Source organism: Passer domesticus, chromosome 21 (assembly GCF_036417665.1).
Source record: "Passer domesticus isolate bPasDom1 chromosome 21, bPasDom1.hap1, whole genome shotgun sequence".
Lineage (NCBI taxonomy): Eukaryota > Metazoa > Chordata > Aves > Passeriformes > Passeridae > Passer > Passer domesticus.
In genome coordinates, this window is record NC_087494.1 from 2,873,356 (window position 1) to 2,900,716 (window position 27,361).

The window sequence follows — 27,361 nt, forward strand, 5'->3', positions numbered from 1 at the left end:
CACCCGGGCACCTCCTGGGGATCCACCGGGAACCCCCGGCCAGCGCCTGTGAGCAGGGCGGGCTCCGCACCGGAGCCGGTCAGCCTTGCAGAGGGGTCGGTACCGGGTCCCGGCCGGTCCGTACCGGACCCGGTCAGCCTTGCAGAGGGGTCGGTACCGGGTCCCGGCCGGTCCGTACCGGACCCGGTCAGCCTTGCAGAGGGGTCGGTACCGGGTCCCGGCCGGTCCGTACCGGACCCCAGTCAGGGCTTGCAGAGGGGTCGGTACCGGGTCCCGGCCGGTCCGTACCGGACCCGGGTCAGGGCTTGCAGAGGGGTCGGTACCGGGTCCCGGCCGGTCCGTACCGGACCCGGTCAGCCTTGCAGAGGGGTCGGTACCGGGTCCCGGCCGGTCCGTACCGGACCCGGGTCAGGGCTTGCAGAGGGGTCGGTACCGGGTCCCGGCCGGTCCGTACCGGACCGCGGGCGCTGCCCGGGAGCCCCCTAGCGGGGGCGGGCGGACGGGCACGGGCGCTGCGCGGCTGGGGTCGAACGGGACTTTCGAGCCCACCCGGTGCCATCCCCCGGTGCCACCCTGCCGTGCCGCCCCCGCCCCGCGCAGGGACCCCTCCCACCGGCCCCGGTGCTCCGAGGCCCGCCCGGTGGGACCCCGGTGCTCCCCCAGCCCCGCAGCCCAACCGCGGGGGCTCCTCTGAAAATCCGGAGCAAAACCAGTGGAGCAGGCGGACAGAACAGGCCTGGGAGACCGAGGGAGTATAACAACTCTTTAATAAATTAGCAAAATAAACAGCATTTATGTATATTTTTATATTCCATTGCTGCATCTCCATGGATCACAGGAGTTAAACCAATGTTGATTCCCAAGTCCCACGGCCACACTGATCCAGAGGCCTCAGTTCAGGTAGCCCCAAGGCAATGCTCAGCCTCGTGGTACTTAAAAACCTAAAACCACTGAGAAATAAAACAGCTTTTTCATAAGCCTGAGACACAGCTCCCGAGGGGCAAAGTGAATTATCGGGTGATTTCACCTGGCTGGCTCCAGGCAGAAGTGATTAAAAAGATACTGATCCAATTTTTTCCCTCTTAAGAAAAAAAAAAAAGTGTTCCTCCACCCCACAGGGACGAGGAGGAGGAGGAAGGAGCTGATCTATTGCATGGAAGGATTATCAGTTTAACAATAAACCAGATTGATTTGCAGGGTTCACGCCTCTGATTGTTGCGATGGCCAGGGGTGGAGCTGATGGAGTATTTAGGTCATGCCTCAGCCGGTTGTGAGCAGGGCCAGCCCCCAGCCCGGGGGTCCCTCAGTCCTCATCCCGGACGTACTGCCCGGCCTCCCAGCGCTGCGCCATGGCGCTCTTGTGGCGAAACACTCGGGTGCTCTCCACCACCTGCAGAGACCAGAGCGTGCAGGATCTTTTTATAAAGAAGAGACTTTCACAACGGTCTGGTTTGCAGAGCTGTCCCCCCTCCCCCTGCCAGCTCCCCAACCCGCTCTGCCTGACCCAGTGCCACAGAATCACAAAATCAGAGAATCACAGAATCACAGAATCACAGAATCACAAGGTTGGAAGAGACCTCCAAGCTCAAGTCCAACCTGTTCCCTGATACCTCAACTAAACCATGGCACCCAGTGCTACATCCAATCTTTTTTTACACGCATCCAGGGATGGTGACTCCACCACCTCCCCGGGCAGCCATTCCAGAACTTTATCACTCTTTCCATGAAAAACTTTTTCCTAATATCCAACCTACATTTCCCTTGACACAGCCTGAGATTGTGTCCTTTGGTTCTGCCAGTTGCTGCCTGGAGAAGGAGACCAACCCCACCTGACTACAACCACCCTTCAGGAAGTTGTAGAGAGTGATAAGGTCACCTCTGAGTCTCCTTTTCTCCACCTTTTCTCCACCCAAGTGGTGCCATGGCCCCGTGGGAGCCAGGACCATCCTGTCCCCCCCGTCCATCCCACAAGCCTCCAGGAGTGAGGGGAGCTGGGGAAGGTGGGAGGTGTCAGGGCAGCCCCCACGTTCAGGAAGGGATTTTACCTCTGTGTTGACCTTGTCAACGGGTTCAATGCCTGCATACTGTGGAAAGAGGAAAACACGATTAGATAATGGCAGCCTGGCAGGGGAATATCCAGAGGCTGCCAGATCTGGCTCCCAGCAGGGGCACAGGGGAGGCAAGGGAAGGCAGCACAGGCAGCCAAGCCCTCCCTGGGGTTGGGGAAAGAGCCCAGGCCAGCATCCCCCACAGGAGGAAGCTGCTGCTCCTCTCCAGTCCCACCCAGGGCTGGCAGCTCTGAACAGCGGGCGCTGCCTGGGGGGCTCACGTGGCCCCTTGGTGGTGCCACCAGCACCAGGTCTCCCACCAGGCTGAGCAGCTGGATCTCCAGCTCCAGGTGGGAGTCAGGAACAGCCACCTCCAGCCCCAGAAGCACCAGTCTCCCCCAGGCTCAAGCCCCCCAACCACTTGGCACAAGCACGGTGGGCATGTTCACCTTTCCATCCTCCTTCACCCTCCTCCTCCGCTCCTCGAAGGGGCTGGAACGCGACGAGTCAGGGGTGAGGGTCTCTGCACTGCCCTGGGAGGAACTGGTCACTCTTAGTGGGGTGAAGGATGAGATCAGCCCCAGGATCCCCGTCTGGTGTGAGGCAGGAGAGGAGGCAGGAGACTCGGACACTGAGTAGTTGCCACTGGCACCTGAGGCAGCTTGGAGAGAAAGAGCATTGGGGAGGTGACCTCAGATCCACTTCCAGGGGGTGGAGACCCACAGGAGTGTCAGTCCCCTGCCCCAAACCTCCCTCCACAGCAGGTCCAGCAGGTTTGGTCATAGCCTGGACCCCATGCCTGGGGGCCAGCCAGGGACTGCAGGAACAAGGGGCAAAATGCATTAGCTGGGCCCTTCCAGCCCTGTTTGCTGCTGTAACATGACACAAACTCATCGAGACCTGAGCAGCTCTGGAATCCTGCAGAGCCCATCCCTCCTCAGCAGCAGCTCTGCTGACTCCAGTGCGCTGGTATCAAATTCTCCCAGGACAAACCTGCTACCAGCACCCAGGAATTCTTACAGACATCCCACCAAACCATTTCCCTGCCACCGTGCCCCTCTGCTCCCTTACCAGAGCTGTGCCTGGAGCGGGAGCCCTCCTGGGGAGCAGCACTGCTGTAGGTGTCCATCAGCCGCCGCCGCTGCTCCTGGAGCTCCTCTTCCCTCTGCAGGTCGCTCCGGATCTCCTCCTCGATCAGCGCCGACGTCTGCGGCTTCCATGTGCGCAGGCGGTACTGCTCCTCCCGGCCGTCCTCCCTCCGCAGCGGGCTCTGCGTCCCCATGTCCTCCACGAAGGACACCTTGGGCTTCCAGAAGGAGAGGTTCAAGTACTCTCTGGGCAGGACAGCAGTGCTGGCGGGGCTCGGGGTGGAGTCGGGAAGCTTTCCTCCCCAGGAATCCTCGCTCCCCCATTTGCTGGCGCTGGCGGAAGCGTGCTGGGACACCAAGGGCTGCTCCCGGCTCCTCTCGCTGGCGGCGAAGCGCGGCTGGGACAGCTGGAAGTGGGCGATGCTCGCTGTGTAGCTTCTCCCAGCCCCGGTGTCTTCTGCGGGGCTGGGGCTCGAGGGCTGCTCCACCACAAACTCTTTAACCCAGCTCCTCCTCTCCTCTGCCCGCTTCAGGGGAGTGGGCTTCTCTGGGGGGGCTTCCTCCTGCTCGAACACCCTCCTGCGCTCCTCCAGCTCCTGCTGCGTCCCCCTGTCATACGCCCCCAGCAGCCTCCCCTGCCTCTTCAGATCTTCCTCACGCTTCGTTTCCTGCTCAATTTCCCTCTGGACGTAAAGGGAAGCGCGGCCTCTGTCTTTCCCTTTCCTGCCTGGGCCGGGAGACGCGTGAATGTTGAGGACAGGCCTGGTCTGGATCTCCACCAGCTCGCTGCTGGAGGTCAGCCGCTGGATCCCCCTTTCCTTCCAGAGGTTCTCCTCCCTTTCCATGGCCATGCGGATCTCCCGCTCGATGGGCGTCTCGTTGCTGACCCTCGTCTCCTTGCCCAGCCCATCGCTGCTGGCCCGCAGATCCACATGGGAGGTCTCGTTGGAGGTGCTTCCATCGCTGGCATAGCCCGCAGTGGCTTCGTTATACATCTCACCCAAGCCAGAGTCCAGGTCTTCTCTGGACCCTGCTTTGGTCAGGATGGACGTCTTCCCGATGGGATATGACCTTTCTGTGTGAGCTTTTCTGGGAGCATGAACCTCCTCTTTCTCGGGTGTCTTGTAGGAGGACACACCATAAACCTGGTAAACGCTCTTGTCTGTCCCGCTCTGGCTTGACGCACTGCTGTAGCCTCTCGTACCCTTCGTGGCCATCTCAGGGCTGTACCACTCTTCTCTGGAGACTTTTGTCACTGACTCTGGCCTTGGGGACATGGCCTGCTGCCCTGGGCTGAAAAATGAGCCGGGGTTGGTCTTCTCCAGCATCAGGAACTGCTGCCGAGCCGCAGAGAAGTTGATCTGCTCCGTGTCAATATTCTCAGGGTCAACGGGCGTTGCAGCCCTGCCTGGGGAAGGTTTGTCAAACCAGATGGCAAAGCTGGTGGGGACACTGCCTGTGTGCCTGCCTTCACCTTGGCTGCCCACGCCCGTGTTGATGGAGCCCAGCTCATCCATGGAGCTCCACCTCTCCGCAATGGTGGAGCTTTTCCTCATCACCTGGCTCCGGATGACCTCCTGCCTCTCATCTTCCAGCTCCCTGGCTTTCTCAGGTGAGATGTTGGGTGGAGGGACCCTGTAGAGGTCTTGCTCCTCATCATCATAGAGCTTCGAGGGTTTCCTCTCACCCTTGTAAGCCCGGAGGTCGTACAGGCTTCCCGATCTCACCACCTCTAGCTTGGACTCCCTGTCCGGGGACGGGGTCCAGACATCTCTTCCACCCTCCAGGAAATACGAGGGTGACTGGGACCTCCTCTTCCAGCTGTAGCCATTTTCCACCCTCTGGGTGCTGTGCTGAGCAGAGCTGAACACGTCGTCATCGCTGCTGGCCCTCAGGTCTGCCAGCGAGTCGTGCCTGTGCGCGGCCTGTGGCAGCTGGAACACAAGGTGCCTGGTGACTCTGTCCATCTCCTGGGAAGGGTCACTCCTGTGCCAACCTTGTCCCAGACAGGGCCCACTGCTCAGTTTTGAGGTCACCCTCAGAGTCCCAGTTCAGCAGAGGCCGAGGGTCTCGACCTGGCTGGCCCTGCAAGCAGGAGGGGAGAGCAGGATTAAGAACAGCAGAAGGAGCAGAGGGTGAGAGGCAGCCCCTCTCCCAGCCTGGCACCACTGTCCTTGGCATGGGACAGAAACTGCCACACCAGCCTGCCCCGTGTGGGCAGGAGCAGCCAGAGCACACAGCACCGTTCCCAACAGGAGCTGCCACAGAGCCCAGAAGCCCACCCCAGCTCTGCCCCCAGCCTGGCCGGGCTCTGGGGGAGCACAGCCAAACCTGCCCAGGCTGCAGAGGCAGCGAGACCCCAGCCACAGGCTCCTGGTGGCACCACATCCAGCTGGGCACTGCTCTGGGCACGGACAGCCTCGGGCCTCTCCACGGGCACAGGGCAGGGAGGGAGCTCCAGTCCTGGGCAGGGAGAGGCGGTGCCAGGGCCACTCCCGCATGGAATCCACTCCCGCATGGAATCTCTTCCTGTGCCATTTACAGAAAGGAGCCTCCAAATAGCCCAGCTCTAGAAACACTGGGGTCATAAAAACAGCTTCATGGCTCATAAAGCGAGGGGACTTTAACCCCCCTGGCACACAGGGCAGGAGGGAGCAGCCCCAGCCTCGGGGTCAGTCCTGCAGAGCCAGCTGGAGCAGCGGATGCCAGACAGGGAGGGGCAGCACAGGTGGGTCCCCCATGAGACAGCAGCTGCCACCTCATCGCAGATGCCACCCCTGGCTCCAGAGTGGTGACACACATGTCACCTGCAGACAAGCTGGACGCGCCTGGAGCCAGCAGCACGTCCTGTGCCAGTTTGCCGAGGTTCAGCCGCAGCTTTGCCGTCACCTGTGAGCCCTGGCAGGCCAGGGCGTGTCACTGCTGGGCACCGTTCCCGGGCACTCACGGCCTCCTGGGAGTTTACAGCAAAACTGGAGCAAGGCCACGGTGACAGCAGGGGCAGCCCAGAGCCTGGGGGCCACGCTCCTGGCAAGCACAGCTCGGGATGAGGCTGGAGGCAGGTGCCCGGTGCTCCCTGCATCCAGAGCATCCCGGCTCATCCCCAGGAGGAGAGCACTCCGTGCCTGCCTCCTTCCTGCAGCAATTCTGGTGCCCCCCAGCCCTCCCGGGATGCACCATCCTCCCTCCCGCAAAGCAAGCGGGGCTGGGCCCCAGCCAGGAGCTTTTTAAGCCTTTCCTGGGGCAGGAGCACGTGGGTCTCGTTAGCTGGGACACCCTGGCCAGCCCCAGGCGATGCCTCAGCGCTGGAACTGCTGCCCAGCCCTGTGCCCAGCCCTGGTGCCTCAGCCTCTCTTCCTGAAGCTGTGCCCGGCTGAATTTACCTTTTAATTCCCCTGCTGTGATTCACTCTTGCTCTTTTATTGCCCCCAGTGACGAGGATAATAAAAACCATCTGCCCCACGCCTCTTACCATGTTTGGGGGGATGAAATCCCGGCTGGAAGGGGACCCCCTCAGCGGGGAGCGCCGGCAGCTGGCACAGGAGGGGAGCAGGGACACAGAAACCAGCTGGGCTCTTATCAGGGCTCCCTGCAAGCGGAACGGCCCCTCCCAGAGCTGCAGCCAAAACATTCCACCTCCTCAGCCCTGCCTGCTGCTGTGGGGCTGCAGGGGGTCCTGCTTGGGGGTCCTGGGCTGCCCCCAGCCCAGCCAAGCACCGGGGGAGGGTTGATGACACTGCCACCGGTCTGGCCTGAGACCCCCCACCCCCATAAGGAGACACCTGGGTGCCTTCCAGGGTCCCCCCAGCTTGGGGGCTCTGCACAGGGCTGCAGAGCTGCAGTGCGCCCACCCCGTGCCCACCCTGAGCCACGGGCTGCCCCCAAATGTATTGATGCACACAGACATCCCAGCACGTGTCCATGCCCCTCTGCTGCCCACCCCAGCCCTCCCTGCACACCCTCACTGCCACCATCCCACCCTGGGCACCGAGGCCAGGGGGGCACGGCGTCCCCCCAGCGCCTGGCGCTGCCCTGGCCCCCGAGCACGCTGCACTTACTGTCCATGGAGCTGGCAGGGCAGGGGTCCCCATGCCCCCGGGGCGCCCAGCTGAGCCCTGTGTGCCGGGCGTGGCCGGGGGGGCAGCGCTGGGGTGTGGGGGGGCAGCGCTGGGGTGTGGGGGGCAGGAGGGCGCCTGCAGGGCCCTGATAAGCCCAGCACCGGGGAGCTGTGGGCAGTTCCAAGAAGCACGTCCTGTCCCCAAATTCCTGTGCTGCTGTCACCTTGCTGCAGCTGGTCCCGTGCCCGGGGGGCTGCCCTTGGCTCTGAGCCCTGGGACTCGCTGGTGCCCCGTGCACCAAGGTGCCAGCACACCCACGTGCCAATGCACGGGCACGGTGTGGCCATGCAGCCACAACCCTGCTCCAGCTCTTCCTGCCCCTCCATGAACGGCACTGAGGAGCCCTGAAGCCTCAGCCAGAGCCTGCCTGTCCTGCTGTCCCCCAAGGTGGGGACATGGCAGGGAGGGGACAGCAGCAGAGCCAGGAGCAGCCCAGGCTCTCCTGTCACAGCAGGGGCCTCCCTGTCCATAACCTGGTGTTGGCACAGGTGCCCTCGCTGCCACAGCAGCCCTGGCACTGCCAGTCCCAGCTCCTTGCAGCTCCCTCCTTCCCTGGGGACAGCTCTGGCACCTGCCAGAGGTGGGGCACAGTGTCCTTGGTGCCCTTGGTGCCTGGAGCTGGCTGGATCCCAGCGGAGTGGGCGACGTTGCCAGTGCCCAGAGCTGCCCTCCCTCCTGGCACCGGGCGTCACAGCCGTGCCAGGATGCTCAGCCCTGTCCTTGTGGCACATCCCTGTCCTCGTCCTCTCTGCCCCCACTCCTGCCAGGAGCCCCTCCCGCTGCCCCAGCGTGGCACTGGTGCCAGTCAGACCCCAGCTGCGGTTCTGGGGTCCCACTTACCCCCCTGGTGCCCCCGTTCCCGCTGGGGCTGGCACTGGCTGGCCTGGAGACGCTGGTGGCTGTGGCTGCCAGGCTGCTCTGCGTTTCCGGGCAGGTGAGCAGAGCCTGTTTTACCCTGGGGCTGAGCCAAAGTCCACAGGTGATGCCAAGGAGCCAGCAGCGCTCCACGCCCGCCGCAGGGCGTGTGCTGGCACCTGGGCTGGCACCGGCAAGGGTTGAGGCCCCACTGCCCCAGGGGAGCTCTGGAATCCCAACCCTGGGCAGAAACAGGACCTGGGGATGGACAGAGACCCACGGGCACGTGGTGATGGCACCTGGGGGCAGGACACCCTCTTTACCTGGGCGACATCACCCCTCATCCCCTTCCTCCCCTGCCCACACAGTGAGGAGGCAACAGAGCCCACCCCAAACCTTCCACCCCCATCCTCCCAGCCCCCCTCCTCCCATCCCTCGCTGGCTCCAGGCTGGTTGTTCACACAGTTTTATTTGCTCGGTTTGGGTGTTTTACAAACAACGGGGTGGGGGGGATGGGATGGGGTGGGAAAGGGAAGGGAATTCAAACGGCTTCGGCACAAGTGAAAAGCTCAGGGGCACGGGAAGTGCACTTCAGCAGAGCTGGGGGGAGACAGGGGGGCTGTGGGGCGGGGTGGGGACGATGCCAGGCCCACCACCCGCTCCTCTCACACCCCAGCCCCGGCCCGGGGCTGCTCCTGCTCCCACCACCCCCGGGGCCGGGCTGGGCTGGGGGTCAAAGCCAACCGAGGGGCAGGGGCTGCCAAGGGTGGGAGGGAGGAGCCCCAGCGTGGGGCTGGGGGGTTGCAGGGCCCAGGGTGGGACGGGTGGGTGGTGTTGGCCCCTGAAGTGGGGTGGCAAGAGGTGACATTCCCCCCAGGGCTACAGGGGCAGTGCCCTGTGGCACCCAGCCCGTGCCCTGCTCTGCAGCAATGGGGCTCCAGCGATGCCCAGCAGTGGATGGGGCAGGAGAGGCCCCCCTTCCCCTGGCAGTGCCCTCCCAAAGCCCCCCTTCCCCAGCCCTGCCTCTGCCAGGGGCTCAGGACAGCGGTGGCACCATGAGCCCTCCCCTCCTCAGCCCTGCAATGACTCTGCTGGGGGGAAAACTGCAGCCTGAGGGACAACCTGGGGGACAACGGGGGTGTCATGGGGACAGGGGGTGGCACTGTCACACGGGGGGAGTGTGGGGGAAGGAAGGCCCATCCTTGGGGGAGCTGAGCCCCGTCCCTGGCTGCTCAGCCACCGGTGTGCTGGGCACCTTGGATGCTGCTCCACACGTTTTGGGGGATCCTGGGGACTCGCCCAGCCTCACGGCAGAAGGAACCCTCTCACACTTGAGCAAGGATCCCTCACCAGTGGCTGCACCCTGCCCAAAGCTCCTGGGCAAGCATCTGGGCACTGCCAGCCCGGCTGCTGCAGCTCATGGGCAGCTGATGTGGGCACCAAAAACCACGGGGGCCCCCCCGCCTGCCCCAGCTGGTCTCAGTGGGGAGAAAACGCTGGTGCTGGTGGTGAAATCCCCACTGAAGGGCTGGGGTGCAGGGTGGGGCAGCAGGGAGGCTGCCCTCTGCGGGGACACCTGACCCCTGGCAGCTCCCAGTGCCAGTACTGGGCTGAACTGGGCTGCCCCCCTCCCCAAAGCCCAGCACCCCAGAAGGTGGCTCTGCAAAGCTGCTGAGCAGCAGGGGCAGGAAGGGAACAGGATGCTGGGCCACGAGGAAACACAGGACCCCCACCCCACTCCTGCCCCACTGGGCCCCCCAGGCTGCCCTTCCCTCGCTGGCACTGCCCCAGGAGGACACGGGCGCTGGGCACAGCACAGTTCAGCCCCCTCAGCTGGCAGAGCCCAGGGACAGAGGATGGCTGTCACTGCCAGCACCAGAGCGAGCTGAGCCCGGGGGGAGCAGAGCAGGCCGGGGACAGCCTGGGCTGACCCCGCGGGAGCCCTGGCATGACCACAGCCCAGTACAGGGAGGGATGGACGCTGCCCTCCATGCCCTCCAGGGCTCGGGCACCGCAGGGACGAGGAGATGGAGCGGAGATGCCCACGGGCAGCCAGCGGCCAGCAGAGCCAGGCCTTTCCCCGCTGGCGCAGCGGGTGATGGAGGCACAGAGGGGGGGCTGGCACAGGGCTGGCTCCGATGCCCACCTGCTGGTGGCAGCTCCTGGGGAGTCATCCACGGACACGGCGCCGTCCTCCGACCCCCCGCCCGGCGGGTGGCACGGTGTCGGTGACAGAGGGACAGGCCCCGGTGCCGGGAGGGGCGAGGCGGGGCTGCGGTGGGGTGGGCGCACCGTGGGGCGAGGGGGGTCACTAATAAATACCACAGGCAGCGCTGGTGGGGGGCGGCACGGGGCTGCCATCGGGCAGAGGGGGCTCGCCGCCGCCCGCTTGGCACCACGTCGGATCTCCCCGGTTCTGCAGAGAGAGGGGCTGCGTCCGGTGTGGGGTGGGGGGAACCCCGTGTGGGGGGGCCGGGGCGGAGGGGGCTCGGCGGGGGCTCACATCACCGTGCAGCACTTGCAGCGCTGCTTCTTCGCGTCTGTCTCCTGCTCGGCCTCCTTGGCATCTGTGGCGTTGGCACCCGGCTTCTGCCCGCCCGCGCCCTCCTCGCCCAGCGGCTGGGCGGCCGCCGGCTCCAGGGCGGTGCCGTTGGGCGGCGTGTGGTCCTTGTGTGCCGGCTCCGGCTTGCCCTCGGCGTCCTCGATCACCACCAGCTCCGCCTTGATGGTGCCCTCCAGCCCCAGCACCTTCTTGGTCTCGTTCTCATCCTCCACGTTCTGGTAGCCCATGAAGATCATGGTGACGGGTTGCTCCTGGCCGGGCTCTGTCCCCTCGCCCGCTGGCACCGTTGCTTGCAGCCCCGTGATCTCCCGCCGCGGCGTCGGCTTCTGGCTGCCCGGGGCGCTGCCGCCCCCCATGCCAGCCTTGGCTGGGGTCTGGCGCCCCGCAGCCTCGCTCAGGGTGGCCTCGTCCGCCTTGTGCAGGAGCTCGTCGACCTCGGAGGAGCTCAGGGGGTGGGCCCCGTTCTGCAGGGCCCCATCCTCGGCGCTCACCGCGTGCACCACTGCGGGGACAAGAGGAGGGAGGGTGAGAGGGGCTCGGCACGGGGGCACGACATGACCTGGCAAAGCTCCTGCTGGCACGTCCCACTCAGCCCCGGCTCCTGTGTGGGCACAGAGCGGCCCCTTCCCCTCTCAAAGGTCCTGCCACTGAGGCTGGGCCTCCCACAGCATCCCAAGCCTCCCCTCAGCGGAGCTGCTGCCAGACCCTGTCTCATCACCTGGCTCCAGCCAGGGACACCGAAATAAAAGCCCAGAGGAAGGAGTTGTTCCCAGAGCCTCGGGCTGTGAGCCCTGCGGGAGCCACGGCTGTTTGCCAGGCCAAGCCAAGCTGGCCAAGCTGCCCGTGGCAGGACGGTGTCTGCTGGCTGCCAGCCCTGGCGTGACACTTAGCAGCAGGTCACCACTGCCACTCTGAGACCCCAGCGATGCTGGGCAGTTGCTGCCCCAGTGTTCCCACCACGTCCAGCAGGAGCAGGGCACGTGGTGGCCCCGTGATCGGAGGATTTGGGGCTCTCCCAGCCCGGCTGCTCGTGGCTCTGCAGGCAGAGATGTGTGGATGTGTGTCCTGGCCAGAGTGACCAAGGGCTCGTTGTGTTTTCCTCTTGGCCTGGGGCATGACCTGATGGTCAGAGCAGCTGCCTCAGTGGGCAGCACTGGGTGAGGGGCAGTGCCCAGCCTGGCAGGGCCAGCACGGCCCTGGCCACACCGAGGGGGTGAAGGGGAGCGCTGTGTTTTCCTTGAAGAGGGTTGCTCCACTCAGCCACCAGTTTCCAGCAGGATGCTCCACTTCCATGGCTGGTCCTTGCCACCACGATGGTTCCTTGGGTTTCCCGAGGCTCTCTGGAGCAGGTTCCCAGATGCTCCCAGAAGCAGGAGCTGCAGACAGGGACCAGTCCCTGGTGCTGCACTTCTACCATACCAATCAGCCATGCTGCTCCCTGCTGCCAGCCTGTGGGACAGGCCAACATGGTGCTAGTGCACATTCCCTGCCCATGGAACAGGCTCCTGAGTCTTGGACACCACATATCCTCTTCTCTGCTCTCCAGCAGTGCAGGCTCACGATGTGCAAACCAGTTCTGGCCCATCTGGACCATCCACGCTATGCTGCCATGGCGATCCTGCGGTCCACTGGACTGGGGCTGGTGAGGGACTGCCCTCACAGAGCTGGCAAAGCTGTCAGGAGCAGCCCCCGCACTTCCTCACCCTGCTGGGTGCCCGCTGGCACGCTCAGGTGGCCGCTCCCTCGTCCCCTGCCACCGCCGCGGGCTGGCCCGTACCTTTCAGCTCATCCTCGTACACTTTGACCCCCTGCAGGCAGTGGTTCTGGGGGAGCATGGTGGTGCTGGACAGGACCTTGGTCTCCCCAGTCACTCTGTCCTTCTCCACTGTGATCTCCACCGAGTACATGGCTGGGACACAAAGAGGACAGCGCGAGTTACAGCGGCCCTGGCCCTCCCTGGCCCTGGCTCAGGATGGCGGCGGGACGGCGCGTGGCGGCAGCGCTGTGGAGCTCAGCAGGGCTCAGAGATGCTCAGCAGGGCTCAGTGGTGCTCAGCAGGGCTCAGAGATGCTCAGCAGGGCTCAGCGGTGCCCAGTGGTGCCCAGCAGGGCTCAGTGGTGCTCAGCAGGGCTCAGTGGTGCTCAGCAGGGCTCAGCAGGGCCCAGCAGGGCTCAGCGATGCTCAGCAGGGCCAAATAATGCTCAGCAAGGCTCAGCAGTGCCCAGCAGGGCTCAGTGGTGCCCAGTGGTGCCCAGCAGGGCTCAGAGATGCCCAGCAGGGTTCAGCAGGGCCCAGCAGGGCTCAGCGATGCTCAGCGGTGTTAGCAAGGCGGCAGCGAGGAGCGGTGAATGGCACAGGCGGGTGTGACATCCCTGGCACTTCCCTCCTCCTGGGACCCGTGTCCATCCTGGTGCTGCTGGCATCCCCTTACCTCCACGGCCGCCGTGGTTCTCGGGCCGAGCCGTGTCCGTCTGTCCAGGCAGTGAGCAGTGCTGCCCGTGGGGCCCGGGCTGGAGCTAGGGTCATGCTCCAGCAGGTGCAAACCCCACTGACTTGCTGCTGCTGGGACAGCCCCTCTGCCCCCATGGGATGGGCGATTCTTGGCATCTCTCCTTCCACTGCTGGCCAGCCCCTGCCAGCAGCGGGGTCCCCTCAGCCCTGTGCGTGGTGCTTAGCTCCGAGGATCCCAAAATGGGCTCTGCCCCATGCTGGTGCTGTGGTCTGGTCTGAGCCACTGCCCCAAAGCAGAGCAAACCCCTCGAGCAGCAGAGCTGGCTGCAGCCCCCAGCTCAGCCCCGCAGCCCCCTGGCACTCTGCTGCCTCACCCCTGCACTGAGAAGCTGCAAACAGAGCAGGAAGGATGAAACACGGAACAGGGCTGAGGCAGAAGGGCCCTGAGCCACAAACCAGCCGTGGGGTGAAAGCAAACCCAAACCCCGTGGCTGCAGTGAGGGATGTTCTCTGCCCTGGGCTTGGGGAGGCATCGAGCGGCGCGGCGGGGAGGGGAAGCAGCTGCAAGGAGCACTCCTGCCAGGGCACAGCGGGCACCTACCCGCCTTCATCATCTCACTGCCTTCCACTGCCTTCATGGGGCTGCTGGAGACCCTCTTGTCGGCTGGAGATGGAGAGGAGAGACGAGCACCTGAGGCCGGGTGTGCCCACGGGTCAGGCCCCAGGGAGGGCAGTGTGTCCCCCCATGGCTGGCACCTGGGAGGGCTCCCCCACCCAGGGCACCACCCAGGGGACATGGGGACAGGGCTCTTGTGTGGCTCTCCCCACACATCTGGCCGCAGGGCAGCAGGAGGGAGTGCTTGGTGCTGAAACACGGCCCGAGGGGGGTCAGGATTCACCTACCCTTAACTGTGCCCAGGGGACTCTGCAAAACAGAAGGGAGAGGTTATAGGAGCTTCCAGGACCTGCCACAGCCCCCTGCCTGCACACCCACCCCCCACACACCCAGCCAGCCCCACCAGAGCCCCCACCCCACTGCTGGCAGCCCTGCCCGTGCCCACCTTCTGCGCGTTGGGGACAGCCTCAGCCTTCTTCTCCTCCTTGCCCGCTGCCTCTGCCAGGTTCTCCTTGGTGGAAGCCACTGAGCTGCTGTTCTCCAGCATCTCCAGCTCCTTCTCCAGCCTGCAGGGAGAGTCAGGGCTGAGAGGGAGTGTGGGACAGGTAAGTGTGGTGCAGGCAGCCACGGGGGAGAGGGGACACACAGATTGTCCCCCGGGCTCACGAGGTGCAGGGACACACAGACTCTGCCATGGTGCCACTGTCTCCTGGCAGAGGAGAAGCCGATGGGTTCAGCACCAATGGATGGCAGAGACTCCCATAGCAGGGGGAGTGACCCCTGCACACTGGGGGTCCCTCACTTGGTGGCCACAGCAACGCTGCTCCATCATCATTCTGCTCCTGCACGCGTCCCTCAAAACCTGGCTGAGCTTCCACGAGGGCAACTCCAGTTCTCAGCCTGGCAGCACAGCCCCGCTGGGATGTAGCAGAGCTCCGGGGAGCCCCCATGGATTCCTGCCCCGGCAGAGCTGCCCCGGGCTCCTCTCACGGCCGGGCGAGGAATGCACCGCCCCATTAGCCGGACACAAAGGCCCCTTCGTGCCTGACCCCCCTCCGCAGCGATGCTCGGGAATTAGCGGCACCACCGTGACCGATTGCATTCCTGCGGCGCTGCCGGGACACCTCCGAGCCCAGCCGGGGCTGCCCAGGGACAGGGGGGCGGGCAGGGGCTGAGCCCCCTCCCTTCTCAGCCTCCCGGCCCTTCCCAAAGGCTGGAACACCACGATGAGGAGAGAGATCTGTGGGAGCCAGCACCGTGCCATCGAGGGGGTGGGCACCCAGCAGCCCCCCGGGCATCGCAGCCCGAAGCTGCCCAGCCTGTGGCTCCCACTGGCACCCAGGGCAGAGCACAGCTGGGGATGGCCGTGCCCAGAGGGGCTGCAGGGCTGGGCACGCTCTGGGTTGGGCTATGCAGGCTCTGGGTTGGGCTGGCCAGGCTCTGGGTTGGGCTGGCCAGGCTCTGGGGCGGGTTGCAGGCTCTGGGGCGGGCTGCAGCCCCTGGAGAAAAGCTGGCAAGACCCCAGCCAGGGTTCAGGCTCCAGGTTGAGCCCCAGCAGCTCCGTGGTGGAATCTCCTCTCCCAGCAGCTCCAAGCTCAGCGTGCCCTGCCTCATGCCCAGCACATGGGATCCACCTGAATCTCAGCACCCACCTGCCCAGGGCTGCCTGGAGGGACTTGGGTGCCCTCTCTCTGCACCCCAACATCCAGCCCCACAGCGGCCCTGTTACCTCTGGATGGTCTCCTCCAGCTCCTTGGTCTTCACCTCATCCTCCTGCATCTGCTTCTTCATGGCCTCTTCCTCCTCGGAGGCAGAAGCTGGGGCCCCCTCCAGGAGCCATCTCTCCCGCAGAGCCTTGGACTGGGGAGCAGAAGGGGGTCACGGTCCTGCCCTCCCCAGCCGGGGAGGCTCCCGGGGGGGGATCCTCACCTTGAGATGCTGCAGCTGCCGCCTGTCATCCTCGAGCTGCCGCCTTTTGTTCTCGATCTCCGTCTGACGCTTGCGCTTCTCCTGGAGGGGCGGGAGCGGCGGGGCCGGGGAGGGGAGAGGGTGAGCCCCGGGCATGGCCGGGCAGGGGGCAGCGGGGCCAAGGGGCTGCCCCCGGGGAATGGCGTTCCCAGCCTCGGGAGCACCCCAGAGCAAGGCTGGTGTCAGATCCCTGCTCTCCCTGGGACTAACCGAGGCATTGATGGAGCAGGGGAACTGGGGCAGGGCCTGGGCTCTGTTCACCATCTCAAAATGTCACCTTCCCCTCGGCCGGCCCCACTCAGTGAGCTGCCAGCCCCCGTGGCCTCTACCTCGTGCCCCCCTCCCTGCCACCCGTGCTGGGGCTGCTCCAGATCATTTCAGCAGAGTCAGACCCAGCCCGGGCGCGTCACCCGGCGCTTTCTCCTCTGCTCCAGAACAATTTGCCCTTTGTGTGGCAGAGATGGGCTGCCTGCCGGCTGGGCTGGGCACCACTGGGGCAGCAGTGGGTTCAACCAGCCCCGTGCCCTGCTCTGAGCTGGGAGGGGTCGCTCAGCAGGGCCCCCAACTGCTCCCTAATTAATATAATTACTGGTGCCCATGCCGGGCATGGCTGGAGAGCACCATCCTCAGCCCTTCCTGGGGAAGGAGGGGGAGGGAATCATCACTCATTTCCCTCACTTGGGGCTCGTCAAGGCGCTGCTTCGTTAATTAAACCTCCCAGCTGCCTGTTGCTTGCTCTGTCCCTGTTTCAACCGTGCAGCCAAGCCACGGCACCCCAAGAAGAGCCCCCACAGGGGGCCTGGGCCATTCTGAGTCCTCGTTCAGCTGCTGGAGACCCCCAGTCTGTGGCTGAGCACCTGTCCCAGCTCTCCTGCCCCTGCAGCCTCCTCCCCACCGGTGCCTGGCCCGGTTGTGAGCTGCAGGTGACGCCCTGGGGACGTGGGGACAGTGGCCTGGGCAGGGACTCACCGCGATGGCCTGCAGCCTCTCCTGCTGAAGGGTGCTGGCCTCCACGACCCTGCAGAGAGCAGAGAGCAGCTGTGAGGGGCGACACCAGGGGCAGGTCACCCAGCAAACCACACGCTGTGCTGCACGGACAAAGGCTGAGCCCTTCCCTTCACCAGCTGCCTCCTCCTCCTCGCTGCCCTGCAGCCCAGCACCCCTCGCTGCTCCTCCGGGCACCTCCTGGCCCCATCCTGCCCAAACCCCCGGGCCAGGCGCCTTGCCCGGCCCCCGGAGCACTCATGTCGTGCAGAGCCATCCTGCCGTGGCGCAGATGGAAACCCTGAGCACGGCGGGGCTGGAGCAGGACGCGTCTGGCTGCCAGCTCAGTCTGGCTCAGGCTTTCCATCCCCAGCCCTTCTTGGCTGCTGACGCCTTCCCCCGACTGTGACCTTTCCGGGCTGTGCTCACAGGCACAGAGACACTCGTGTGCAGACAGACACACAGACACACACATGTGCACAGACACACAGACACACACATGTGCACAGACAGACACTGACACACTCGTGTGCACAGACAGACACACACACAAGTGCACAGACACATGCACAGACAGACACACAGACACACTCATGTGCACACAGACACATCAACACACTCGTGTGCACAGACACACACACTGACACACTCGTGTGCACAGACAGACACACAGACACACTCATGTCACAGACAGACTGACACACTCATGTGCACAGACACACATACTGACATACTCGTGTGCACAGACAGACACACAGACACACTCATGTCACAGACAGACTGACACACTCATGTGCACAGAGACACACACATGTGCACAGACACACCGACACATACATGTGCAGACACACAGACACACTCCTGTGCACAGACTGACACACTCATGTGAACAGACAGACACACTGACACATTGGTGTGCACAGACACCCCGACACACTCATGTGCACAGACACACTCGTGTGCACAGACAGACACACCGACACACTCGTGTGCACCGACACACTCGTGTGCACAGACAGACACACGGACACAGTCCGACACACACCGCAGCAGGCTCTGCTCCCCGTGCCATCCACGGGCACCCGCCCCTCTGGCCTGGCACAGCTGCCCCGGTGCTCCGCAGGGGTTACCCCCAACCCCGCCGCCACCTGCACGTCCCCCCTGCCCGTGTCCCCAGGGTGAGGTGACCCGGGCCAGCGCAGCCCCGGGGACACCGGCTGCGGGCCCGGGATGCTCCGGAGCCACCGGAGCCGCTGGCTGCTGGCCAGGCGGTGCTAATGAAGTGCTGAGCTGTGGCGGTAATTAGGGTGGGAGGCACTGAGGTATTGCCAGGCCATGGATCATCTCTGCTTCCCGGAGCAAGGGACAGAGCTGGGCTCCCAGGGAGGGGGTTTGCCGGAGGTGGTTTTACACGCAGGGCGGGCTCGGGGTGCTGAGCCCCACGCGTGGCACCCCGGGCTCTGATCCCACGTGCCAGCCGTGGATGTGCCCTCACACGGGCTCCCCACGACTCAGACGGGCTCTGCAGGCTGAGAGCAGCCCCTGCCTCCGCCTGCTCCCTCCTCAAGTCAGCAATTAGCTCAGAGCCGCCGTCCTCCCCTCACCCCACACCCCGGGGATCCCTGCGATGCGCAAAATCCAGGCCAGGAAAACAAGCGGGGAAGGTGTCGCTTTTGTGGTGTTATTTTCGTGCTGTGGCTGTTCCACCGGCGCAGGCGCAGGCACCGCTCTCACCCCCCCGTGTCCCCCGTGTCCCGTGTGTCCCCTGTGTCCCCCGTGTCCCGTGTGTCCCTCACCAGCCCCACACGCCCAGGCTGCCCACCAGCACGGGCTCCCTCCTGCCCTGGGGCCACGGGACCCCTCAGCCCAGCCCTTGGCACCCCACACTCCCAGGGTGTTGCACTGTTTCTCTCCTGGATCTTGCCCTGCTCCACGGATCCAAACTTTTACAGCATTCCTGAAACATTCTGTTCTGCTTTTCCTCCCTCCTCCATCCTCTTTATTTTCCATTATTTGCTCGAGTCTCCACATTCCCAGGTCAGACGCCAGGAATCCTCCTGGCCCGGGGAGGGATGCGGGACAGGCTGGATGCCCCTCGATGCAACCTGACCCTGCCCTGGGGGCTCTGATCCATCGAGGGGGCTGAGCAGGGACCACCCCGGCTCCCCCAGCCCCTGCCTGCTGGGATGAGGCGCTGAGGTGGACAGAGGGGGTCCCAGGCTCCCCAAAATCCCATTCCTGCCTGCCCTGACCCGTCTGTGGGGTCGCTGTGACGGGGCCCCGCTGCCGCCGGCCCTTGTGGCTGATGGAGGCGGTTCCCTGGCAATGGTTCCCTGGCAACAGTGCCATGGCAACGGCGCTATGGCAACGGGAGAGTGCCAGGGGGAGGTGGGGGGATGCTCCAGGGGATGTGGGGGGGATGGCAGAGGGACCACAGGGCCCCCCAGGGCCGGGATGCCCTCCCCAGGCCTGGCACCCCGGCAGCACTGGCAGGGCAGAGCTGTGGCATCACCACAGCCTCCTTAGGGGTTCTGGTGCTCCTGACCCATCCTGGCTGCCAGCAAGGGTGGGAAGGTGATCCCTGGGCCACCGAGCTCCTCAGGAGCCACCAGCCCAGACAAGGAGCAGGGACACGGGGGGTGATGCCCTGGCAGCCCCCAGCAGCCATCCCCAGGCCCGAGGCTGGCCCCACACACGCGTGTGAGCACGCACACATGTGAGCACGCACACGCCGGCCCACGAGCCCCTGCTCTCCCTGGGCTCTCCAGCTCTTTCCAGCCCTGCTGATGCTGCCGTTTCCCACCATCACAAGGGAAGCCCGTGACCTTTTGTCTCCTCCCGCCTGACATGAAACAATAATGTTTATTTGCCTTCCTCCGTTTTTTCCCATTAGCTCATCCAAATGTGTGAAGAGCCGTTTCAAGCCGCTCCTCTGCTCCCCTGACCTCCCCTCCCTCCCCACGCACTCAGCTCCGAGCTGGGGGAGCTCAGGAGAGCGCCCTGCATGGGTGCATGGCCAGGGTGTGTGGTAAGGGCAGCAATCCAGGGATCAGCGCTGATTTCCAGCTGATTTCCAGCTCCATTCCACGCCAGGAGCCGGGCCCGGAGTGTGGGGAGGCTGCAAAGCTCTGTCACAAAGCCATTAACAGCGGGGCCGGGATCGAACGCCCCCGATGGCAGGCGCGGGAGGGGAGGGGAGGGAGGGGAAGGGAGGGAGGGGAGGGGGCTGCAGCCGCCCCGGGGCCGCCGTGCATCGACCATGAAGGCAAATGCATCAGCAGCAGCGGCTCGGGCAGGGATGGACAGAAATGCAGGCGGCCAAAGAGCAGCGTGGCCAGCACGGGGCCGGGACCCTGCTCATGTCCTGCTGCAGGGGGGCTGCTCCTGCCCTGCCTGCCTCCTCCTGCTGCTCTGCATCACCCCAGTGCCCATCACTCCTTCCCCGCTGCCCGGGGAGGGGACAGGGACAGGGACAGGGGGAGGCGGGGGGAGGAGATGGCAGCCCCAGGCTCCCGAAAACGCAGATGCATTAGAGCAAGCGGAGCTGCCTGATTGATTCTTCGGGCTGAGACGTGGGCTGGGAGTGCCAGGAGAAAATGGATCCCATGAATATTTGATGAACGGAGGCTTGGGGAGGGAGTTTGATTGGAAAATTACAGATCTTTCAAACAATGGTTCAAGTGCCCTCCAAACACTTGGGTTTCCAGCTCCCTTCCAGTTAGAGGAGCAAGGCTCCACCAGGAAACTCCCCCCACGATTCATGAATGAGAGTGGAGCCAGACTCTCCCCACCCCCAGGAGCACTGGCGGGCCAGGACAGGCAGGCCTGGCACTGGCCAGGATGGATGTGGCACCTCCTGGCACTGGCCAGGATGGATGTGGCACCCCCTGGCACTGGCCAGGTTATGGCACCTGTCTCCTGCCACCAGCCATCACTGGGCTCCTGTTCCTGAACACAGACACTCATGATGTTCCAAGGAGCCAGCAGGAACGTGGATCCAGGCACAGACACCCCTGGGAGCCCTGACACCCCACGGGGAGCTCAGACCTCGCTGCCAAGCCCAGGGGCTGGGCCCAGCCCTCGTCCAGCCACGCTCTGGCAGGAAACACCTGTCTGGGGCAGGATCCGCCCGGCTCCTCTCCCTCCTCCGGGCTCTTCCTCAGCCCTGACAGCGGCTCCTGTCTGGGACCTGCGGGCTGCCTGTCTCTGGATGCACGGCAGAGACTCAGGAATCTGGGCTGTGCCTCCAGCCCCAGCCCTGTCCCAGGGCACGGCCCCTCCTCGGCTTTCCTGGGCCACCTCCACTGCTGGAGCCCCAGCCCAGCTCCCAGCTCAGCTGCAGCCACATGGACCCCCACCCCAGGGGAAAGGGGCTGGTTCTGGCCAGGAAGCAGCAACACCAGCACCAGCAGCTTCCCAGGAAACCTGCTCCAGTTCCTCCCAGTTCCTCCCAGCAAGGCAGGTCCAGCCCAGAGGCCCCATTATGCAGCTGAGCTCTGAGCCCCATGGTCTGCCAGCCCCAGGCAGGGCTGGGTGCTGCTGTGGGGTTCTGATGTGGGGTTCTGATGTGGGGTGCTGTTGTGGGGGTGCCTTTGTGGGGTTTCTGGCCTCCTCTGGGGCAGCTGGGGAGGGTGACAGTGCTGAGACAGGGACAGGACAGAGCTGACCCCTTCTGGCTCCTTGCTGGCCACAAGGCAGCAGGGTCTGGCCTGGGTTTTACTTCTCCCTGGATGCCAGCAGAGAGCAAGGGCTTCCCTTCACACAGGACTCATGGGTTGTTTCTCAGGCAGAAATCTCCCTTTTTCCCCTGCAACTGCCACCTTCCAGTCAGGGAAGGCAGGACCAGGAGACCCTCACTCCAAGGAGACCCTCAAAGCCAAGGGGAGAGCAGCAAGTGAGACAAAGCAGCAGAGCAGGCAGATGTGAGTGCAGGATCCCCAGCTGCTCACCAGCACCGACAGCAGCGGGAGCAGAGGGCACAAGAGCAGCTCCAGTGGGACCAGCACAGCCTTTAGCAGAGTTGGAAAGTTTCTGCCAAACCTCCCAGTGGATCGTGGCAGGACCCTCCTCCAGCCACTGCCTGTGCCAAGGCAAAGCAGGAGCCAGGGCAAAGGCAGCAGTGCCCGCCCCAGCACCCGCTGGCTGCCACAGAGCCAGGCCAACAGCAGGGCAGCACCTTGCCGTGTCCCCAGCTGCCCTGGGGCCCCCCTAATCCTCCAGCCCCTCAGCCAGGCTCTGGAGCTGAGCAGCTGGAGGGGTCTTGTTGTTTTTCTCCGTGGCTGTGCCCCCCACCCAGAGTCACTCGCAGATTTTCAGTCTAAAGGCAGAGTCGTTGGCAGGTCCAGTGTCTGGAGCTGGCAGGGGAACCCCTTTGCACCCTCCGTGGGCTCTTTGGCCCTTGCTGGGAGGGTTGGCCCAGAGCAGGGTGGGTGTGGAGCCCAGGGGCAGGAGCACCAGCCTGTGCAGCACCTTCCCCCAGCCCCAGCCACCTCTGCCCCAGGAGAGCCCCAGCCCAGCCCGGCAGCTCCTCACCCCCTCCCCAGGGCCCGTCACACCCCTTGGCTCTGCCCTGCCCCTCGACGCTGCCTTTTGGCAAATCACACACGTTTTCCTCCCCAAAGAGGCTCTTTCCTGCCCGGGGCCTTGGCCCTGCCTCTGGCCCCCCCAGCAGCATGGGGAGCCTCTCTGCCTCCCCAGTCGCTGCACCCCAATTCCCACAACATCCCCGCTGGTGCCCCCTGCTCAGTTCCAGTCCCAAATCCAGCCCAGGACACCCCCAGCCCGCCCCTCACCAGTGCCCCACGGCCTCGGGGGGCTCCCAGGTGGGAGCCAGGCAGTGCTGAGAGGGACCTGTTGAGCACCCCTGGCATCAGCAGCCGCTGGCGAGTGGATCCCCGCAGGGTGAGGAGCCCACCGGGAGCAGAGGGTGGCTGAGCCCGAGCTGCCTGCAGGAACCAGTGCCAACCCCAGCCGGTGCCAACCCCAGGCAGCTGCTGGGGTGTTCACCATGGTGGGCACCGGAGCCACGGGAGGGAAGGAAAGGCCTGGGTGAGGCAGGGCCAGCGCTGGCTTGCAGCCCCTCGAGCAGCCCCCCAGCCCCGTGCCCGCCTGGCAGCAGCTGCTGCTGTCCCCAAAGGGGCAAACCCAGCACGCGGGTAGGACAGCCCGTGGCCACAAGCCCCTAGTGGCCTCCGCCTGCTCCGTCCTTCCCCCACCCGCCCGGCTCCGAGCTCCCAGCGACCGGCCAGGGCCCCACCGCAGCACACAAAGGACGAGGCCGGGCTCCGAGAGTGTCCGTCTGTCCAGACCGCTCCGCCGGGCCCCGGTTCGCGAGGATCCCCCGGCCACAGCCGCTTCCCCGGGCAGGGGCCGGGGGTGCAGCGCAGGGAGGGGTCCGCAGCTCTTCCCACCCACTCACCCCACCGCACGCAGCAGCAACAACAGGTTCAAAACACAAAAATAAACGCGCTCCCCACCCCCCGCTTCCTGCACCGCTGCCAGCCCCGACACCCCTCGCACCCCCCGCACCCCCGCGCCCGCACCGGGGCCTCTGCTGCTGCCCCCCGGCACCGGGGAGGGGCCGCACCTGCTGAGCGGCACCGGGGGGAAGGAGGCCCCGGAATCGGGGTCCCGAGCCCCGGAACCGGGGGAATGGGAGCCCCCGGTATTGGGGCCCTGAGCTCCAGTATCTGGCGGGATGTGAGCCCCCAGTTTTGGGGTCACAAGAACGGGGGGGATGCGAGCCCCACCCCCGGTTTTGGGGTCCCAAGCCTCAGCAGAGGGGGATAAAAACCTCAAGCACTGGAGTCCTGAATCCCCGGAATCAGGGGGACGCGAGCCTCCGGTTTCGGGGTGCTGAGTGCCCAGGAGCAGGGGGATACGAGACCCCAGGTTGGGACTCGCCAGCCCCGGCATCGGGGGTGTACGAGCCCCCGGTAGGAGCTCCGTGAGCCGGCGGAGCGAGCTTCCCGCAGCCCCGGCGCGGGGGTCCCGAGCCCCGGCCCCCGCTCCCCCCTCCCCGCTACTGCGGTCTCAGCCGCCGGGGCCCGGGGGGGCCGCGGCCCGGTGCCGGGGTCCCGGCGCGGCTCCGGTACTCACTCCATGGTCCCGGCGGCGGCTCCGGCGGGGTCGGGGAGCGGCGGAGCGGGGCCGGCGGCCGCCGGCGTCCCGGCGCTCAGGGCCCGGCGGGCGGCGGCATCCCCGGCGGGGCTGCGGGATGCGCAGGGATGTCGGGACCGCGCCGGTGCTCCCGCCTCCCTCCCGCACAGCTCCGTCTGCCGGGCGCGCCCCGCCACTGCCGCCGCCCATCATCCGGCCTCGGGGCGCGCCGGGCTCGCATCCGCTCCCGGGGTCCCAGCTGGGTCCCGGCCCGCCACCCCCCACCCGGCCCCGGGGGTCCCCGGGGCTGTGGCAGCTGCTGGGGGGTCCCCAGGCGGGTCCTGGCTGTGCAGTGCCCGGTGCGGGGCGGGTTGGAGGGGCTGCATTCAGAGCCCCTCCACGATCACAGCCTCTGGCAGTGTGTAACCCCCTCCTGTGAGTGCAGCCGCTCCGTCCCGCCCCACTGCGGGAACCGGCGGCTCTTTGCTGCCCCTTTCCGCTGCCCCATTTCCCAACCCAACGGCCGCAATGGGCAAACTGCCGCAGGAAGCCCCAAGCCGCCCTCCGTTGGGAAATCTGCCCGCTGCCGGGTGAGAACTCTGCTCCTGGCCCCAGGGCAAGCCGGCCTCTGCAGTGAGGGTCAACAAATCCCCCCACCCCCCGCACCCCTTTTTGCGTTCCAGGTCGATGCAGAACAGAGGGAGGAAACTTCCCCTCTGCCCACAGCATCGTCCCAGAGCCACCGGGGTCTGGAGGGGCTCAAAGAGGTGTCAGCTGGGGGCACAGCACAGTCCCTGTGTCACCCACAGCAGTCCCGGGGACACTGTCGGGTCTGAGAGATGTCCTGGGGCCCCGCTGCTGCCACCTCCCTGCGGAGAGGGGTTTCATCCCAGGCACAAGGGGAGTCAGGGCTGGGAAGCTGCTCTGCTCCTCATCTCCCACTCCTGGAGAAGCTGCACGGAGCTCCCCGAATTGCACAAAGCAGCAACACCCGGAGGAGGAAGCAGGAGGGAAATACCCGCCCCCACCCCAAGGCTCAGCCCCTGGAGGGATTTAAGCACCCCCACCCCGAGCAGCCCCAGTGGTGGTGGCAGTGGCCCTGTCTGTGCCACCATGGTCACAGCTGGGCTCTTCATCCTCGGCCTGGGAGGCTCCATCCTGCTGCCAGCTCTGGCAGGTAATGAGAGAACTGGGGTGCCAGGGCAGGTCCCCAGGGTGGAAGATAGGAACCCTGGGCTCCAACCACCACCTGCACCCACCAGGCACCCAGGGGAGCCAGATCATCGGGGGAAAGGCAGCAGCACCCCACTCCCGGCCCTTCATGGCCTCCATCCAGATGGACGGGGAGCACGTCTGCGGGGGCTTCCTGGTGTGGCCCAAGTGGGTGATGACAGCTGCCCACTGCCTCGTTCCCAGGTGAGCCTTGTCCCCACGTGGGACACGTGCCCCTGGACACGGTGTGGCCCCTTCTAAATATGCCAAGGGTTAAGCTGCCCACCTCCCCCCTGAGTCCCCCTTGAATCCCCCCCTCCCCGAGGGCCACCAGCCACAGCAGTGCCCTCTGAGCCCCGCCGTGCCACAGGCGCAGCCCCTCGGTGCGGGTGGTGCTGGGGGCCCAGCGGCTGCAGGAGCCCGAGGGGTCCCAGCAGATCTTCAGCGTGGTCGAGTCCATCGCCCACCCGCTCTACGACCTCCGTGCCGCGGACAACGACATCCGCCTGCTCCGGGTGAGTCTGTGCCGGGCAGTGGGGTACCCGCAGCCCTGGGGCGTGAGAGGGAGCTGGGGTGCCCCACGGCTCTGGAGCACTGGGAGGGAGCTGGGGTGTCCATGGCCCCGGGGCTCTGGAGAGAGGTTGAGTGCCCCACAGCCCCAGACACCAGGAGGGAGGTTGGGTGCCCCCAGCCCTAGGCACCAGGAGGGAGGTTGGATGTCCATGACCCCGGGGCTCTGGGAGGGAGCTGGGGTGCCCCACGACCCTAGGGCTCTGGAGAGAGGTTGGGTGCCCCACAGTCCCAGGGCACTGGGAGGGAGATTGGATGTCCAGGGCACCGGGAGGAGGTGGGGTGTCCATGGCCCCAGGGAACTGGGAGGGAGCTGGTGTGCCCCACGGCCCTGGGGCTCTGGGAAGGAGGTTTGGTGTCCACAGCCCCAGGGCTCTGGAGGGAGGCTGGGTGCCACACGACCCCAGGGCTCTGGAGAGAGGTTGGCCCACAGCCCCAGGGCACCAGGAGGAGTTTGGGTGTCCATGGCCCCAGGACACTGGGAGAGAGCTGGGTTGCCCCACGACATCAGGGTTCTGGAGGGAGGTTGGATGTCCAAAGCCGCGGGGCTCTTGGAGGGAGGTTGGGTGCCCCACGGCCCCGGAGCACCGGGAGGGAGGCTGGGTGCCACACGACCCCAGGGCTCTGGAGGGAGGTTGGGTGCCCCACAGCCCCAGGGCACCGGGAGGAGGTGGGGTGCCCAGGGCACTGGGAGGGGGTGGGTGCCCCACGAGGGGCCGAGCCGACACTAGATGTCAGTGCTTCTCCGGAGAAGCAGGACCGCGCCATGGGGTGTGATGGAGGCACCGAGGACACACCGACTCTGCCCGGGTCAGCGGCTCCCGGGCAGCCAAGCCTCTACAGCAGACTGGGACCAGGGCAGAGGGGCTGCCAGGGAGGGGCCCAGCCTCTCCAGAGGGAAGGGCAGGGCTGGGGGGGTCGGCAGGAGCCGTGAGCCGTGGTGGGGGGGAGAACCAGGCAGGAGCAGCTGGGGGGCTCTGCCCCAGCAGCAAAGCCACCCACGGCCTCGCTGCCCCCAGCTGAACAGCTCGGCCACGCTGAACAAGTACGTGAAGAGGATCCGCCTGCCCTCCCCGCGCATCGACCTGAAACCCGGCACGGTCTGCTCCGTGATGGGCTGGGGGGACACCTCCAACTTCGGAGACCAGCCCACGGAGCTGATGGAGACCAACACCACCATCGTCAAGAGGAGCCTGTGCCGGACGCTGTGGAGGGGCAAGGTCTCGGCCAACATGCTGTGCGGGGCCAGCCGCGACACCACGCTGCGGGGAGTCTGTACCGTGAGTGCAGCGCCGCCCCCCGCCCCTCGCTGTCCCCCTCGGGGGGACCCTCAGGTCTCCCTCCCACCCCCTCATTCTGCAGGGTGACTCCGGGGGACCCCTGGTCTTCAAGGACAAGGTTCATGGCATCGTCTCCTTCTCTGGGGAGAGATGTGGGGACCGCCGCTTCCCCGATATCTACACCAAGATCTCCAACTACATTGACTGGGTGCACCGCGTTGTGCGAAGGTTCCGCCCTCGGGAGGGGGGGCTGAAGCCCTAGGGTGGCTGGGAGTGGGGAGAGGGTCTGAGATGTCTCATGGGAGGGGAAAACAGGGCCACAACTTCCACATCCTCCAGCTCTGGAGGGGCTGGGAGCTGATGCTCAGGGCTCCTTGACCCAGGTCAGGGCAGGAGCCCCCCTCTGCCCATTGGCAAGGGGTGTTATGTACCCCTAGGCTACACCAGAAGCCCCCCATACATCCTCCTGCTGTGACACCATTTACCTTCCTCAATAAACCCTCAGTCCCC

The 27,361-nt window shown here is 65.5% G+C and overlaps 3 protein-coding genes across 7 annotated transcripts; 1 reads left to right on the plus strand and 2 right to left on the minus strand.

Annotated features, from left to right (window-relative positions):
* Nucleotides 1-749: 749 nt before the first annotated feature.
* Nucleotides 750-8,449, minus strand: MISP (mitotic spindle positioning). 3 transcript variants are annotated; one of them, XM_064396118.1, is made up of 5 exons: nt 8,095-8,449; nt 3,120-5,221; nt 2,498-2,709; nt 2,046-2,084; nt 750-1,390 (listed from the first exon to the last, which is right to left on the minus strand). In XM_064396118.1, the coding sequence occupies exons 2-5, from the start codon at nt 5,101-5,103 to the stop codon at nt 1,304-1,306; spliced, it is 2,322 nt and encodes a 773-aa protein (XP_064252188.1). In that variant the 5' UTR covers nt 5,104-5,221; nt 8,095-8,449; the 3' UTR covers nt 750-1,303. The 3 variants fall into 3 exon arrangements, with proteins under 3 accessions (XP_064252188.1, XP_064252190.1, XP_064252187.1); XM_064396120.1 differs by lacking the exon at nt 8,095-8,449 and adding an exon at nt 7,195-8,028; XM_064396117.1 differs by lacking the exon at nt 8,095-8,449 and adding an exon at nt 6,609-6,986.
* Nucleotides 8,450-8,559: 110 nt separating this feature from the next.
* On the minus strand, nt 8,560-23,977 carry PALM (paralemmin). 3 transcript variants are annotated; one of them, XM_064396153.1, is made up of 9 exons: nt 23,790-23,977; nt 16,677-16,725; nt 15,669-15,749; nt 15,469-15,599; nt 14,185-14,305; nt 14,027-14,048; nt 13,725-13,787; nt 12,450-12,581; nt 8,560-11,174 (listed from the first exon to the last, which is right to left on the minus strand). In XM_064396153.1, the coding sequence occupies exons 1-9, from the start codon at nt 23,792-23,794 to the stop codon at nt 10,609-10,611; spliced, it is 1,170 nt and encodes a 389-aa protein (XP_064252223.1). In that variant the 5' UTR covers nt 23,795-23,977; the 3' UTR covers nt 8,560-10,608. The 3 variants fall into 3 exon arrangements, with proteins under 3 accessions (XP_064252223.1, XP_064252221.1, XP_064252222.1); XM_064396151.1 differs by lacking the exon at nt 12,450-12,581 and having other exon boundaries at nt 23,790-23,966; XM_064396152.1 differs by lacking the exons at nt 12,450-12,581; nt 13,725-13,787 and having other exon boundaries at nt 23,790-23,963.
* PRSS57 (serine protease 57) lies at nt 23,918-27,335 on the plus strand. Its single transcript, XM_064396042.1, has 7 exons — nt 23,918-24,379; nt 24,473-24,558; nt 24,824-24,969; nt 25,049-25,205; nt 25,372-25,516; nt 26,591-26,851; nt 26,934-27,335. The coding sequence occupies exons 1-7, from the start codon at nt 23,918-23,920 to the stop codon at nt 27,111-27,113; spliced, it is 1,437 nt and encodes a 478-aa protein (XP_064252112.1). The 3' UTR covers nt 27,114-27,335.
* The last annotated feature ends 26 nt before the right edge of the window (nt 27,336-27,361 follow it).